Here is a 16,194-nt window from a genome sequence, read left to right on the forward strand (position 1 = left end):
TAAGTAACTCACTAGCTCACTGTCTGAGGTAACTCACTAGCTCACTGAGTAAGTAACCAGCTAACTCATTAGCCCACTGAGTAGGTAACTCACTAGTTCACTGACTAGGTAACAATCTAATTCACTAGGTCACTGACTAGCTAACTCACTAGCTCACTGAATAGGTTACTCACTAGTTTACCGATTAGGTAATTAGCTAACTTAGCTCACTGAGTAGGTAACTAACTCACTAGTTCACTGGCTAGATAACTCACTAGTTTGCTGGCTAGGTAACTCACTAGTTCACTGAATAGGTAACTATATAATTCACTAGCTCACTGAGTAAGTAAGTAGCTAACTGAGTAGCACACTTACTATGTAACTCACTAGTTCACTGAATAGGTAACTATATAATTCACTAGCTCACAGAGTAGGTAAGTAGCTAACTGAGTAGCACACTTACTATGTAACTCACTAGTTCACTGGCTAGGTTACTCACTAGCTCACTGAGTAGGTAACTAGCTAACTCACTAGCTCACTGACAAGGTAACTATCATACTTTGCGCATGAATATTCTCGCTAATGTGAGCTTTTAAATAGAGTGAAACAGAGAATAATATAACATTAAACATAACGTTTGTATAATATTTAATTGTAAAAGTATCTGCTGCTGCTGTTGTTTGGTCAGCAGTGTTTTTTGCCTCTCCATGGATACCATTTTCGACCAGTCCCCCTCTCTTATTATTCAATAATCAACTCTGACCTTAACTAAAAAAAGTGAGACTTGCAGTTCTTTAAATGTTGTTCTGTGTTCGTGTGTGACCTTCTGGATGAGTTGTCCATGCCCTTTTGAAATAATTTTGGTCGGCTGGCCACTCCTGGGAAGGTTCACCAGTGTTCCATGTTTTTTACTCAACGTGTGAATTTTGGAGTCCCAAAGCTTTAGGGCGTTTTCACACCTGTAGTTCGTTTCTCTGGTCCGAATCAGTTAATGAGTTCCTTTATCAGCAGTTTAGCTCAAATAAATGGCTTATATTTAATAGCTGGATCCGATCGAGACCGGATCACGTTCTCACCACAAGAGAACCGCTCCAGAGTTCGTTTGGTACCGGACCGAGACCACTTCCTCTAGCTGGTCCCGGTCCGGTTCTTTTGATCCGCACCCGAGTGCGATTACTGTTTTCACACCTGCTCAATCGAACCGGACTAAAGTTACAAACGGGCCAGAGTTCGTTTTAACTGGACCAAATAGTGCTGGTGTGAAAACGCCCTTAGAAATGACTTTGTAACCTTTTCCAGACTGATAGATGTCAGCGAGTTTGTTTTCTCATCAGGGCATAATGTGTTGTTTTTTGAGACCTTTTATCTGCTTCATGTTGTCAGACAGGTACTATTTAAGTGATTTCTTGATCCTGCAGGTCTCCCAGTGATCAGGCCTGGTTGTGGTTAGTAAAATCAAACTCAACTTTCCAAAAAGTGAAAAGGGGAGGCTGAATACTTTTGCATGTCACACTTGTAGCGGCTCAGTGGTTTAATACCTGGTGCTAATTGAGATGTTGAAATATTTTTAATTGGGCGCCAGTTATTAAATTAATTTAATTAGATTAATTAATTAATTAATTAATTAATCAAATTAATTAATAACACAAGACATCTCAGGGTGTGGTTTCTACAGGTGACAGAAATTTTCATAACCAAGTTATCCAGAAAAACACACTGAAATGACAGGTTTTGTAAAATAAAAGTATTTATTAAATCACACATATATGAGTAAATAATTCATTAAAAAGTCATAAATGTAGCCATTAGATATCAAATCATAGTGTAGAATGATAAATGAGAAATAAACAACAAACACGTTATAATACTGGTATGAAAGGAATAAAGATTAATAGAACTATTAAGTGAATATTTCTAAATAAGGGTCTAAATGTAATGAGGTCAAACTAATCAAATGAGAACACTAAAATAAGTAGATAAGTAAGATATTTTACGGCCTACAAAGATCATCCCTTTCGCCAAATAACTAAAAATTAATCTATACTACGAAGAGAGTTAAGAACAATAACCAAACTAGACTTGACCAACCAAAACACCAATTGCTGAGAGAAATACCCAAACTGCCTTACTCTGAGACGTCTACAAAGGGGGGTCCCCATCGGTTCGGTCCGCTGTTTAAACCTCTTGTTCGGCTGACATCCTGCACCCCTAGAAGGTCCGGTGTGGACCCATCCGCAGGGTAAAGATGGTGCTCTGTGGGCCAGCGGCGCACCTGGACGACACCCGCTTCTAGTCTCTGCACAGGGAAGGCCTTCCCTGGAGCTGGCTCGGCTGGCGTACTCTCTCGGTGATCCGTCGGTTGGTCTAGTTGGTTTACTGAACTATATTAACTATCTTGGCAAGCAGGAGAACTCTGTAGATCATAAAATAGCCTAGTTATTTAAACTAGGATAGCTAATATTAATATACTTGAAGATTAAATGCACTAGTCTAAGAAAACTAACTTAAGATGACTACACTAATAGTATATCCTTTCTCCATCTCTGGGCTCCCTAACCTCTCTCCTCTAACTGTTTTCCTCAACTCATCTTCTTCCACTCCTTCTCTAACTCCAACTGCTTCTCCTCCAACTCCTCCGAACTGAACTGGAAACTCTAAACTGGCAACTGAACTGTGTCTGCCCAGTTTAACTATTAGTCTCTGTGGCCTGTTTGGCCCCTGAGCTATGATTGGCCCTGTGGCCCAAATGTCTGTGTTTTGATTGGTCTAGGAGCAATTTCAAACTTTGGTGGGGATTCACAAAGGGCCATAAACCCCCCCTCCTCACATGGTCAACATGCTTCAGCTAGTGGTCTATTTTTCTAATAGACCAAACCAAAAGAAAACTCAACTAAACAGTGGATCAAAATACATTCTTCAGCATACCAGTTTGTGAGGATAAATTCAGGAAACAATCTTACAATTGAATCACAATAAATGTAATATATATATATTTTGCCCACAAACAGTTTTGTAATACTCAAGATAATCTTAGGAATACAATGATGGATGGTACTCTGTCAGAAAGAGATCAAGAGTCATGTTATTATTTAAACCCAATTAAATCACTTAAAAGATAATACATGGTTAAACCACTGATAACCAAATAAAGCTAAATTATCAAATGCTAGTTAAACCTTGTTGATTCAGACTTGAATGTGTAGGAGAATTTAATCAGGACACATCCAAACACATATACCATATACCAGACACATATACCATTATCTAGTAAACATTCTATAAAACACCTTTTTTATATAGTCAATATATATGTATTTTAAGCAAAATCTTCTCAGTGAGAAATTCCTCTTCTCTGCTGAGTGTAGATAAGCGGCTGGCATCGGAATTTACGACGGTGGGGGAGGTTGGTGAACAGAGAGCAGAGAGTCTCACTTACAAACGGTCAATGGAATTTCCAAGCTTAGAACATTTCTCTTAATTTCATTAATCTTATTTCTAAGTGATTGCAGAAATAACTAGGCACAAACCCCTAAATTGGTATAATATTTGGTGAATTAACAATTTCCAAGGCATTAATTAAGTTTTGACACTCTCTTAAATCCGCAGTCCCGTCCTAGTGATGGTGTTGCAAATGTGTTGCAAATGTTCCAAATGTTTACATTAACTCCGAAGTTTATGACTTGGAGGAATGTAAACAGAATTTTACCCTAAACTCGCATTTAGGGCTCTTGAGCGAGGCTGAGTGAAGAAATAGTCAGTAAATGTCATTTTGAAATTTAAGGTTGTTTGAAAAAAAGATTACTCCAAGGTTTTTTTAGAGTGTTCTGGGTTCGAAGGTTCCTTATAGGCCGTAAAGTGGGGGTAGTGTGTGTTTGTGTCCAAGCAATGAAGAAATCCTCTGGTTAATCCACTACACACTTTTCAGATTTTTATTTTAATAACATTTTTAATGGCACTGAGGTGACAAAATATGACCTGTACCTATTAAGTAATGAATGTCAATACTTTTGACACCTGTGGTAAATTTACTCTAAAACTAAAACTGAAATCTATTTTGTATTTTTATAATGTTTTGTTTAATGAGCTGAAGAGTTGAGCTGTGTTGGGGGGGAAGTTAAGCTGATATAATAAGTGAGTGTGTAAGCTTTGTTGAATTCACACCTCGAATGTTTCTTTGCACATGCAGCTACCATGTGACTCACACACACACACACTAACACATTTCACAGCCTTGTCTGTATCTGTCATCATCTTCAGTAGATGTTAAAAGTCAGTTTATCACAGTGTCTTTAAAACATTCATGCTCTCTAAACCATTGAACAGAACTGACTGGTAATTATTAAGAAACATATATATCTTCATATATACTCATTATGTACAGATTATCTGTAGTCTGAAGTGAAAGGAAAATGAAATTGAGTGTGTCAGAGTGTGTTTGACACCCCATAGCCGGGCCTTTAACCTACATGCCATCGGCTCTGCCACAAGTTGTGGGTTTTAACTTCCTTTTTTAATGTGTTTTTTCACAGAGAGCTCACAATGACCATCTAGAAACACACACTTAGACACACACACTTCAGCATAAATCCCATGTGAATATGAGTAAATGTATTATAAAGGGTTGTAAGGTACTCAGTATTGAGAGATAGTAAATGCTGTTAAAGGCCGTGACCCATAGGTGCAGAACCGCAACACAAAGAAAATCCCCCAAACTCCCATACAGACCACAAATCCTTAATGACAAACCAGATTTAAACTTCTTACACAGAGAAAACACACAAACACTACAACATGTTCAGTAAAATCTACGTGCTGAGACACAAAAGAGTACAGATAGCATGAGGGGGGGGGGGGGGGGGTTATTAAAATGCTCTGGGGTTTGTATCAACTAGCAGAGAACTTAACTTCCTGTTCTAAATGCAGCATATGTATATTTATATGTGCAATAGCACAGACACTGGGTGACTCTGAGAGCTGGAGGCTGTGAGGACTGTCGTCTGCAGTTAAAACAGGAATAATTCTCATTAAAACTCATTAAAACTGAAATCTGCTCATTTTTCCACTTGTTCTGAAATGTTGCGGAAGAGAACAGAACCAGAGATGGATGAAGATATATATGCAAACACTGGAAATGTTTTAGAGCTCAAATCTACTGCTTCTGACGACAGCAAGGATTCATATGAAGAGATCTACATGAATGAAGACGTCCCAAAGAGTCGAACGACCAGGAGCCATGAGGGAACCATTACCACAGGTACACTCACACACACACATATAGTAGTGTCCAAAACATTCGGATACATGGCTAATATCAGGGCTGGACTGGGACAAAAAAATCGGCCCTGGCATTTTTGGTTTAGACCGGCCCCTCGTAATTAGTGGAGCACTACCCACTTTTAATGTATGTATGTGGGGTTACAGAGAAGCATAATTTAACTGCTGCTTCCCCCCTCCCGTCTTGCTGCTCCCCCCCCCTTCTATCTGCCTCTCCCTCTCTGTCTGCTGCCACTCCTCCTCTGTCTGCTACTTCTCACCCCTATCTGCTGCTTCTCCCCCTTCATCTACTGCTTCTCCCTCTCCGTCTGCTGCCTCTCCCCTTCTCTCAGCTACCTGTCCCACTCTATCTGCTACCTCTTTCCCTCTATTTGCTGCTTCTCCCCCTCCTTCTGCTGCTTCTCGCCTTTCGTCTAATGCGTCTCTTCCTCTATCTGCTTCTCCCCCTCCTTCTGCTGCTTCTCACCTTTCGTCTAATGCTTCTCTTCCTCTATCTGCTTCCCCCCTCTATCTGCTGCTTCTCCCCCTCTATCTGCTTCCCCCCTCTATCTGCTGCTTCTCTTCCTCTATCTGCTTCCCCCCTCTATCTGCTGCTTCTCCCCCTCTATCTGCTGTCTCTCCCCCTCTGTCTTTTGCCTCTCCCTCTTTGTCTGCTGCCACTCCCCCTCTGTCCACTGCTTCTCCCTCTCTATCTGCTGCTTCTCCCCCTCCATCCACTGCCTTTCCCCCTCTGTCTGCTGCCTCTCCCACTCCCCCTCCCCCTCCATCTGCTGCTTCTCCCCATCTGTCCACGGTATCTCCCTCTCTGCCTCTCCCCTTGGTCTGCTACTTCTCCCCCTCCAGCTGCTCTCCTTGTCCATCTGCTGCCTCCCCTTACTCAGAAAATCCCTAAATCCACCACTGAGTATAAAACATATATCTGTTAATATCTGCTCTCAGGAAAGGGTTCTACAGGAAACAGATGCTACAGACTGGCTGCAGTGGGTCTGGGTCTGCTGTGTGTTCTCCTGCTGACTGCCATCACAGTGCTGTGGATCCAGTTCAACCACCTGTCTGCAGAGAGAGACCAGTTACAGACCAGTTACACCAACCTGACTGCAGAGAGAGACCAGCTACAATCCAGTAACACCAACCGCACTGCAGAAAGAGACCAGTTACAGTCCAGTAACACCAAGCTGACTGCAGAGAGAGACCAGTTACAGACCAGGAATACCCAGCTGACTGCAGAGAAAAACCAGTTACAGACCAGTAACACCCAGCTGACTGCAGAGAAAAACCAGTTACAGACCAGTAACACCCAGCAGACGGCAGAGAAAAACCAGTTACAGACAGAAAAAGAAGAACTCCAGAAGGCTTTTTCAGGACTGAGTGAGTGAATATTTTAAATTAGTTATAGTTATAAAAAAATGCTAATGTGTTGCTGTGGTATCCCTGGTGGTTGCTAGACAGTTCATTTTGTATTCCAGGTGGTTGCTAAGGATTTGCTAAGTGGTTGCTAGGCATTGACAATGATATTACAACTGATGCGTAGGTTTTCGTAAGTGGTTAATATAATGGTATGTTACATATGTAGTTACATAGGTCTTTCTTAATTGGTGGCTAAGGGTTTGCTATGATATTTTATGTGGTTGCTAAGGTGTTACTAAGTAGTTTCTAGGCAGCTGTGTTGGTTTATTGGGTGGTGCTGAGTTTGCTAAAGTGTTGCTAAGCAGTTGCAGGGGGATCCACAGCAGCCATATTTATTCATGCATTGGTGTAGAAACAGGGGAAGTGGTGGGACATGTCAGAAATAGGTGGATTTTTCCCGCCCCAAAATGATACTGCAGAAAAAGCAGAAATTGTTGTAAAATAAACTGTTATTCTGAAAGCGTCTGTGAACAGCAGTTTTCACGTCTTGTCGCAGAAGCTCAATGGAATTTAGGTCTTTAGGACTTTGACTGGGCCATTCTAACACAAATATTATTTGATACAATACATTCAACTGTAGCTCTGGCTGTATGTTTAGGGTCATTGTTTAGGGGTAATTTAGTTCCATCCAACTTCCCATCAACTCTTACCACATTCCTCGTCCCTGCTGAAGAAATGCATCCCCACAGCAATAGTTTCACAGTGGCTTGTGCCATGGCTTGTGCCAAAACTGCAAAGGCGCTTCTCATGTCTTTCTTTCATCAATGATTTCTTTTGCCACTCATCCATAAAGGCCAGATTTGTAGAGTGCACTTATAGTTATCCTATGGACAGACTCTCCCACCTGAGCTGTGGATTTCTGCAGCTCCTCCAGAGTGACCATGGGCCTCTTGGCTGTTCTCTGACCTCTGTCAGTTTAGGTGGACGATCATGTCTTGGTAGGTTTGCAGTTGTAGAATACGTTTTCCATTTTTCTCTTTAGGATGTTCAAAGCTTGGGCTTTAAACTTCTCCAGAACTTCTCAGATATTTTCTGAGCTGTCTGGTGAGTTCCTTGATCTTCATGATGCTGTTTACTAGTGCTCTCTAACAAACCACTCAGGCCTTCACAGAACAGCTGTTTATATTAATACTGAGACTAAAATACACATAGCTGTACTCTATTAACTAAACCAGTGACTTCCGAGGTCATTTAATTTCACTTTACAATTATATGCTACTTTGTGTTGGTTCATCACTTAAAATCTCAATAAAACCCATTTCCATTTGTAGTTGTAAGGTGACAAAATTACGAAAGTAACAGAATTTTACTGATTTTGCCATGGCGATAAAACAGACACGTCACCATCTTTTTTTTTTTTTTTTTCCTTTTTTAAAGTGAGGCTCTGTAAACCACAATGGAAGTACTTTAAATCCAGTATTTACTACATCTCCACTGAGAAGAAGAGCTGGAGCGATAGCAGCACAGACTGCAAAAATAAACAAGCAGACCTGCTGATCATCAACAGCAGAGAGGAACAGGTAAGTGAGCTGTTCAAAACCATGTTTCTGTTCGTTGATGATTTTGGGCTTCCTGGACCAATAACGAGAAGGTAAGGCAGGTTGTTAACCAGTAAATCAATAGAAAAAATAAGAAATCAGGAAAAGAGAAGATAAGAAAAGATAAGAAATCGGGGAAAAACGAGAACGGTACACAAGAGCTCAAAATACAAGAATCAAAAACACGTCATAAAGTGGGAGTTAGCCAGGCAATACTCAGCAATGAGTGAGTAGATTGGAGGTGTATTTATACTGCGTGGGACAGGTGTCATCAATAAGTGGGCGATTGGCTTTCAGGTATTGTCGTGTGCAGTGTAATGTTGTATTGGTTGCGTGGGGGATTGACGTTAGTGTGTGGTGCATTCTGGGTAGTGTAGTCTGAAGACTGTAGATCACAGGTGGAGCTAAGTGTGAGAAAGACAGGTGCGATTTCAGCGTCAGGCGTGACATTTGTATAAAATACTATATTAAAACCACTTTACATTAACCAGTGCCGTAATAAAAATTATATATACTTTAGTGTATAATTATTTGTGTTAATTAATGTATTAATTCATGAATTTGCTGAGACACACATAGATGCTAATAATAGCACCTATGAAATATTGCGGTAATTTCCGTGCTATTTAGCGCACCTGAACGTAAGCCACACCTACTCATTCTAAAGAAGAAAAAAGAATTTGTACATATACATATATTAGCTTTTAGCTAATGCTACAGCACACTAAACACACTGGCAAACTCTGGGTCACGGAGTAGAGGAGGAGCAACTTTTAGGGTTTCTGGATGCAGGGTAAGGATACCCACATAGGGCAAAAGTGATCTCACGGTATACTATTGGGAGGTGCTAGATCCCATAGGCACAGTACAAAAACACTATCGGAGAGGCAGCACCGGCAAAGACGCGGTCTCACAAAAAAGCAGCCACCAGCCTTACATTAAATGTTGGTTTTTTTTTTTAATAAAAACATAGTTATATATTTTTAACAGTTTTAGACAATTACAGTTTTAGAGTATAGGGTTTAAACAAAAAGCAAGATTGCTGATCATTTTGTTTTAAATTTGTTTTAATTTTAGCGCTAAAATGTCTGAATTTATTGTGGTCAAAAACATCCTGAAAGGTGGTCAAAAAAGCCTTGTAACAGGTCTCAGAAACAGTAAATGTTTTTCTGTATTAATGACAACAGGAAATGTATTTTAACGGACTATTATAAGATATGGCAACACTGGCAAGCTAACTAGACTGAAATAAAAAAAATGCCATTTGAAAGCTTTATTTATAACATTTATTACATTTATTACATTATGGGTCCTGCTTCAATTACAGGAATTCATCAAAGCAAACTTTGGCAGCATTGAAGCTTGGATTGGTCTGACTGATGAAGTAAAAGAGGGGGTCTGGAAATGGGTGGACGGTTCAGCTCTGACCACTGAGTAAGAAACACTGAACTGATCTCTGTTCATCATGCAGTTCTTTACTGTAGCTCTCTGAAGATCTAGATGTGAAATAGTGAACACTCTACACTCTGATTCTGTGTGTTTCAGGTTCTGGGCTCAAGGAGAACCCAATAATTATGAAAATGATGACTGCGCTATAACCAGCTTTCAGAAAGCTAAATCTGATATATTAACCTGGGCTGATTATCCCTGTTATCACCCTGTTGTCGCGATCTGTGAGAAAGTCCTTAATTGAAGGTGAACGTCAGAATGTTCTAAGACATTCATTTACACGTATTAAATAATCTGAATTATTGTGTTTTTTGCACTATAAGGCGCACTGGATCCTTAGGCGTATTATGCAACACTTGTAAGGAACAGGGGTGTCACCATGTTTTTCTTCTAATTCACCTCTAAAGCTAAGCTAAGCTAAGTAAACAAAACCATTTTACATTGTAACGGCTCACCCAGAAAGGGAATCGAACCCAGGTCTTTTAATTCACAATCCAACCTAACTGGGTGAGCTACCTAGTGAAGGTAGTTAATAGGACCCAAGAGCAGAGTAAACAAGACTGCAAGCAGATTGTGTTGGACTAAATAAAAACTGTGGTTTGGTTGTCAGACGAGCGCTCAACCACTCGTCTAGCAAATCCAGAAAAGATGTAGAAAACTAAGGAAAAGCAAACACCTCATGTGGGGATTTTGGCGGGAAAAAGAGAACAAAGGATGCCAGGAGGAAGCTGGCTTTCCTAGGAGTAGGGAAAAATAATTAAACAAAACAAAATGGCTCCTCCAACAGAATAAGTAAACTGAAAACAAAAATGGGAAAACAGAAAAGGAAAGGAAGGCACAGCCTTCCTTCCACAGTTCAATTATTTGTTTATCTATTAATATATATATATTTCTTTTCTTTTTTTTTCTTGTTTGTTTCTTTGTGGAAAGGAAAGAAAGAAGGACAGAAAGAAAGAAGGTATCTCAGGGACTCGAGAGCTCGAAAGTATAGCACCCACTTGGCTACTCACACACACACTCACTCACAACAAAGACACAGCAACTGCTGGTCTGTGTTCCTCCCTCTTTTAAAAGCAGGCCACAGGTGTGCCTGATTAGGTCTGATTGGTACCAGAGGCTGCCCGTTGCCCCCCTCTGCTGGCCGGAGGATGCTTAGCCCTGGAGCCAGCCCTTACAGATATTACAATTTCTTTTTAAAACTATGAGAAGTTTAAGGGGTTACTTTGTGGTTAGTGGGCTTCTATTGCCAGAACTTAGTTTAAATCCTGATGACGCCGTTTCCCAATAGAGCCTAATTATATAAATACAATTATATAAAAATATGAAGATCACAGAAAAGCTTAGAATTTGAAATGCCTGAGAATTTTAAATGTTCAGCTGCCAAGTGTACAGTGGTGTTTGAAAATGTGTTATTTTAAGTCCTAAAAGTAGATAAAGATAATCCAGCTAAACAAATGAGACATAATATTATAGTTGCTCATTTATTTATTGAGGAAAATGAGTAGCAAAAGTGTGTGAACCTTTGCTTTCAGTATCTGTTGTGAACTGCACACCAACTTGGAGGACTTGAAGCCCATTTGTCTGTACAGAACAGCTTCAACTCTGGGATGTTGGTGGGTTTCCTCACATTAACTGCTCGCTTTAGGACGTTCCACAACATTTGAATAGGATTAAGGTCAGGACTTTGACTTGGCCCCATTCCAAAACATTCACTTCATTCTTATTCTTATTCTTCTTAAATCATTGTCTGGTAGAGCGACTTGATCTTTAGCAAATTGCAGATGAGAGACAATGTTCTTAGTGTTGGTGATGATGGACTGATGGTGGACTTGTGGATATTAACATTAGCCAGTGTGAAAGAGGCCTTCAGTTGCTTTGAAGTTACCCTGGGGTCCGACTATTACACGCCTGGAGAGAGATAAAGATTCTAGCCTCATTTACAAAACACAGGAGGTAAAAACAACCGTGTGAAATGGCTTTGAAGAATCAGCTACACATGATTGTCTTACAAGCTTTTGTTATCTATTTTAGCTTTAGCTGAGCTTAAATATAGCTATAGCTTCCTGCTATTAAAGTGAATACACATCACTGTGAACCTGGGGCTATTTTTATGGGTTTTAATATGATTCTGCTGTTAATTTCTCTATTTTTATCATTTGTGATCTGCAATCTTGTTTTCTTTACCTGTAGCAGAATTGCAGTATATTTTCCTGATTATTACACGCTGATTATAATCTAAATTTGTCTTTTATAATAAAGTTTCTATTATTTTAACTTTTAACTGTGTTTTTCTAGTTTCTTTACTGGAACTTCTGATTCACATGTCTAATATAATGCAGTATCTCAGAGTTAACTGGTGGATCTGATCCACTATTTCAGAATCATCTTTATTCTGAGACGCTTTCAGAAACCCAGTTCAGATCTACTGGGAGACTTTAACACATCTGTTAAAAAAAACCCAGCATGGCCAGCTCAAGCTGTTTAAACTGTGGAGATAAGTTTGTTCATGAGCTGAATTTTTCCGCTTTTTCTTTTTATATTAAGTGTAAATAACAGGATTTGGCTCAGCTCCTGTATTGCTGAGAACACTCTAAACTCTCCTGAGTTCCGGAGGATGAAAAAGTTTGTGGACACCAGCTTATGTAACATTTCTCTACAGGTCAAAGATATTAGTAAGAAATTAGCCGATGTAATCATCTCTACTAATGATTCACAAGTGGGAGCCAATCAGCAGCTTAGTACCAGCAGATCCAGAGTTTCTGCATCCATAGATAAAGCTCTCCACACACACATTACTGTAGAACACAGGAGCAGCAGCAAGCTGTGCATGTTCACTACAGTCTGTTAATCTTCATTGAGTCTTTAAAGAAGATCCTCCTCTTCATCAGGAGATCTGCTCTTCCTCTCACAGTCCTGCTCCAACAGAGAATAAACACACGGTCTAACTCCTCATCATATATTCATCATTACTGTGCTGATTTATTCATTATTGATCTCGGCTGATTACAAAAGTAATGGGACATTGACTTGTGTCCCTGGTGTCCCATGACTTCTATCTTTAGCACCTGAAAAACCAGAGTTGCTCTTCTGTGATATTAAGTAGATTTTACCTCCACAAGCTGAAAGAGATGAGCTCTGATGATTTCAATCTCATCACCTGAGTACTGAACAATATTTGCATTACATATACTGTATACTGTATACTATATACATATACTGTATATGAAGTGCTTCGAACGACTAGTCATGCATCACATCAAGTCTTCGCTCCCCCCCTCCCTGGACCCCTACCAGTTTGCATATCGGTCAAATCGCTCGACCGATGATGCCCTCTCCACTGTTCTCCACTCAGCCCTCACACACCTAGACAAGAAGAACACCTACGTCAGAATGCTGTTTGTTGACTTCAGCTCAGCATTCAACACAATCGTTCCCCAACAGCTCATACACAAACTGGACAGTCTGGGGCTGAGCACTTCACTGTGCAACTGGCTGTTAGACTTCCTGACTGGAAGACCACAGGCAGTGCGGGTTGGCAGCAGCACATCCAGCATCACCACACTGAACACAGGGGCTCCCCAAGGATGTGTGCTGAGCCCCCTTCTGTTCACTCTGCTGACCCACGATTGCACACCAGCACACACCTCCAACCTCTTCGTCAAGTTTGCGGATGACACGACGGTGGTGGGTCTCATCAGCAACAACGATGAGTCACACTACAGGAGCGAGGTGAGCCGCCTGGCCTCCTGGTGCAAACACAACAACCTCTCTTTGAACACAGAGAAGACCAAGTAGATTGTTGTGGACTTCAGGAGAACTCACACACAGCACACTCCTCCGGCCATCAACGGAACTGCTGTGGAGAGGGTGAGCAGCACCAAGTTCCTGGGTGTGCACGTCACAGAGGCCCTCTCCTGGAGCACCAACTCAGCATCACTGGCCAGAAAGGCAAATCAGCGTCTCTACTTTCTCCGCAAGCTGAGAAGAGCTGGAGGCCCCACCCCCATCATGACCACCTTCTACAGAGGGGCCATCGAGAGCATCCTGACCAGCTGTTTCACCGTGTGGTACGGGGCCTGCACAGCATCCTGCCGCAGGACACTCCAGCACATCGTGAGAGCAGCTGAGAAGATTGTTGGCACTTCTCTCCCCTCCCTTCAGGACTTGTACAGCTCCCGCCTCACACGAAAAGCCCTCCACCTGGCAGGACATGTATGTCTATTTGTGTCCCTGCTGTATTGTACACATAGTGTCTCCCATTCTCTTTTATTATATCTATTATCTGTAACTGCTGTACATATGCAGTATTGACAATAAAACTACTTGACTATACATTTATATATTATACACTGCCTGGATAAAAAGCTGTATCATAAAAACCTGTTAAAGTTAAAAATCAGTAGTTTATCACCGTTAGTGGAAAATCACTCTGCTGTAATGTGGGAAAATGATCAGCAGATGGCGCCAATATCCCGTTTAATATCAGACTGATTTAAATCTCTCAGATAAAAGACTTTGTTTTAAGGGTTTTTTATTATTAAGAATCTATTAAATATATAACTAGTTCTATGGATCATCACTTACTGTCTCTGTTTGGAGTCTGAATGGACAAAACTCTGCCCCCAGTATGGAGAACTTTAATAATAATAATAATAATAATAATAATAATAATAATAATAATAATAATAATAATACATAACTTAATGAAAAAAAGTGTTTAATATTAAATCCTATTTAGAAATCATCACTTTATGAATATACGTTGATTAAATATAATCAGTTTCTGCTCTGAAATCCGTCAGTTATAAATAATACAGTATCAAAATAATGAGAAAACGCCAGTTAAAAGCTGTAATGTGGGGAAATGAGCAGCAGGTGGCGCAAATAACCTGTTTAATTTCAGCTCTCTGATCAGAGACACTGTAGAGAGGAGAGTACCCACCAGAGGCGCTCCAGAGCGAGTTCAAAATGAATGGGTTCCTATGGAGCAACTAAGGAAAATAAATGTTTATTAATTTTTATACTGAAACTTTTTCTAATTTCCTCAAAAAAAAAAAAAATCAAATGTTTCAGGACTAACGACACAATTTATAAAGCTTTTAAACTCCATATTTTCCCTCTTATATCAGAAAACGACTAATAACCGCTAGAGGGAGCCCGTGAGTCAGACCTTAATAAATGAGGTGAATGGAGCTAAACGGTTAAAAACTAAAAATATAAAAAATATTTTATAAAATAAGATAATTTGTTATCTTAACTAAAGCTGTCTCAGTGCTATGATAAGGCCTAAATCCAGGAATAATTTCATAGATCTAGTTTCTTTGCAGGTAAGAGCAAAATTATTGGGCCACAGCTTTTTCTAGAATATGCTACTGTAGTGACATCTTTTAATATTCTTTTATTATCACACCCAACATTAACATTCACCTGTGAACTACTGTGTTTAAGTGTGTCAGAGTGTGTTTGACACCACATAGCCGGGCCTTTAACCTACATGCCATCAGCTCTGCTACAAGTTGTGGGTTTTAGCTTCCTGTGTAAAGAGGTTTTTCACAGAGAGCTCACAACAATAAATGACCACCTGAAACACAACACACACTTATACACACACGCTTCAGCATAAATCACCTGTGAACATGAGTAAACTAATTATAGAGTTGTAATAATGTGTGGGTATTCAGAATTGAGAGATAGTAAATGAGGTCAAAGGTTGTGACCCACAAATCCCCCAAACTCCCATACAGACCCTAAATCCTTAATGACAAACCAAATTTAAACTTTTTACACAGAGAAAACACACACACACACTACAACATCTTCAGTAAAATCTACCTGCTGAGACACAAAAGAGAGCATATATTTTAAGGGGGGATTGCAATGACTAATCGAGACCTCAACTTCCTGTCCTGAGAGCAGCATATATATTGTAAAATACCACAGACACTGGGTGACTCTGAGAGCTGGAGGCTGTGAAGACTGTCGTCTGCAGTTAAAACAGGACTAATTCTCATTAAAACTAAAATCTGCGGATTTTTCCACTTGTTCTGAAATGTTGCGGAAGAGAACGGAAGTACAGATGGATGAAGATATATACGTTAACTCTGGAAATGCTTTAGAGCTCAAATCTACTGCTTCTGACGACAGCAAGGATTCATATGAAGAGATCTACATGAATGAAGACGTCCCAGAGACTCGTACAACCAGGAGCCATAAGGCAACCATGACCACAGGTATACTAACACACACACACACACACACACATACTATATATATATATATATATATATATATATATATATATATATATATAAGTATTCATTACTATTGAATTGTTTATTATATTGTTGGATCTAAATCAACATGATTATTCTTTTTAAAGAGTAAACTATTGTAAGAATAGTCACTGGTGGTTGTAGGGGCGGGGCCATAAGGCTATTGGCCCCAGCTGAAACGTGATTAGCTCTCTGCATTGCCCTTGCGCTGAGCAGATTATAAGTGGATGCAGTTCCACACCGAGCCACTAGTGTCGCTATTGAGCCCAATAGGA

The 16,194-nt window shown here is 40.1% G+C and overlaps 2 protein-coding genes across 2 annotated transcripts in view; both read left to right on the forward strand.

Moving 5' to 3' along the window:
- Nucleotides 1-16,194, forward strand: part of LOC125787869 (C-type lectin domain family 4 member E-like) — a 30,597-nt gene that overhangs the window by 11,741 nt on the left and 2,662 nt on the right. The window lies entirely within an intron of this gene.
- LOC111196678 (C-type lectin domain family 4 member M-like) lies at nucleotides 4,852-11,849 on the forward strand. The gene is made up of 5 exons (XM_049472078.1): nucleotides 4,852-5,233; nucleotides 6,193-6,621; nucleotides 8,038-8,180; nucleotides 9,526-9,632; nucleotides 9,744-11,849. Exons 1-5 carry the CDS (start codon nucleotides 5,053-5,055, stop codon nucleotides 9,889-9,891), a joined length of 1,008 nt encoding a protein of 335 aa, XP_049328035.1. The 5' UTR covers nucleotides 4,852-5,052; the 3' UTR covers nucleotides 9,892-11,849.

The sequence above is a fragment of the Astyanax mexicanus genome, chromosome 25, assembly GCF_023375975.1.
Source record: "Astyanax mexicanus isolate ESR-SI-001 chromosome 25, AstMex3_surface, whole genome shotgun sequence".
NCBI lineage: Eukaryota > Metazoa > Chordata > Actinopteri > Characiformes > Acestrorhamphidae > Astyanax > Astyanax mexicanus.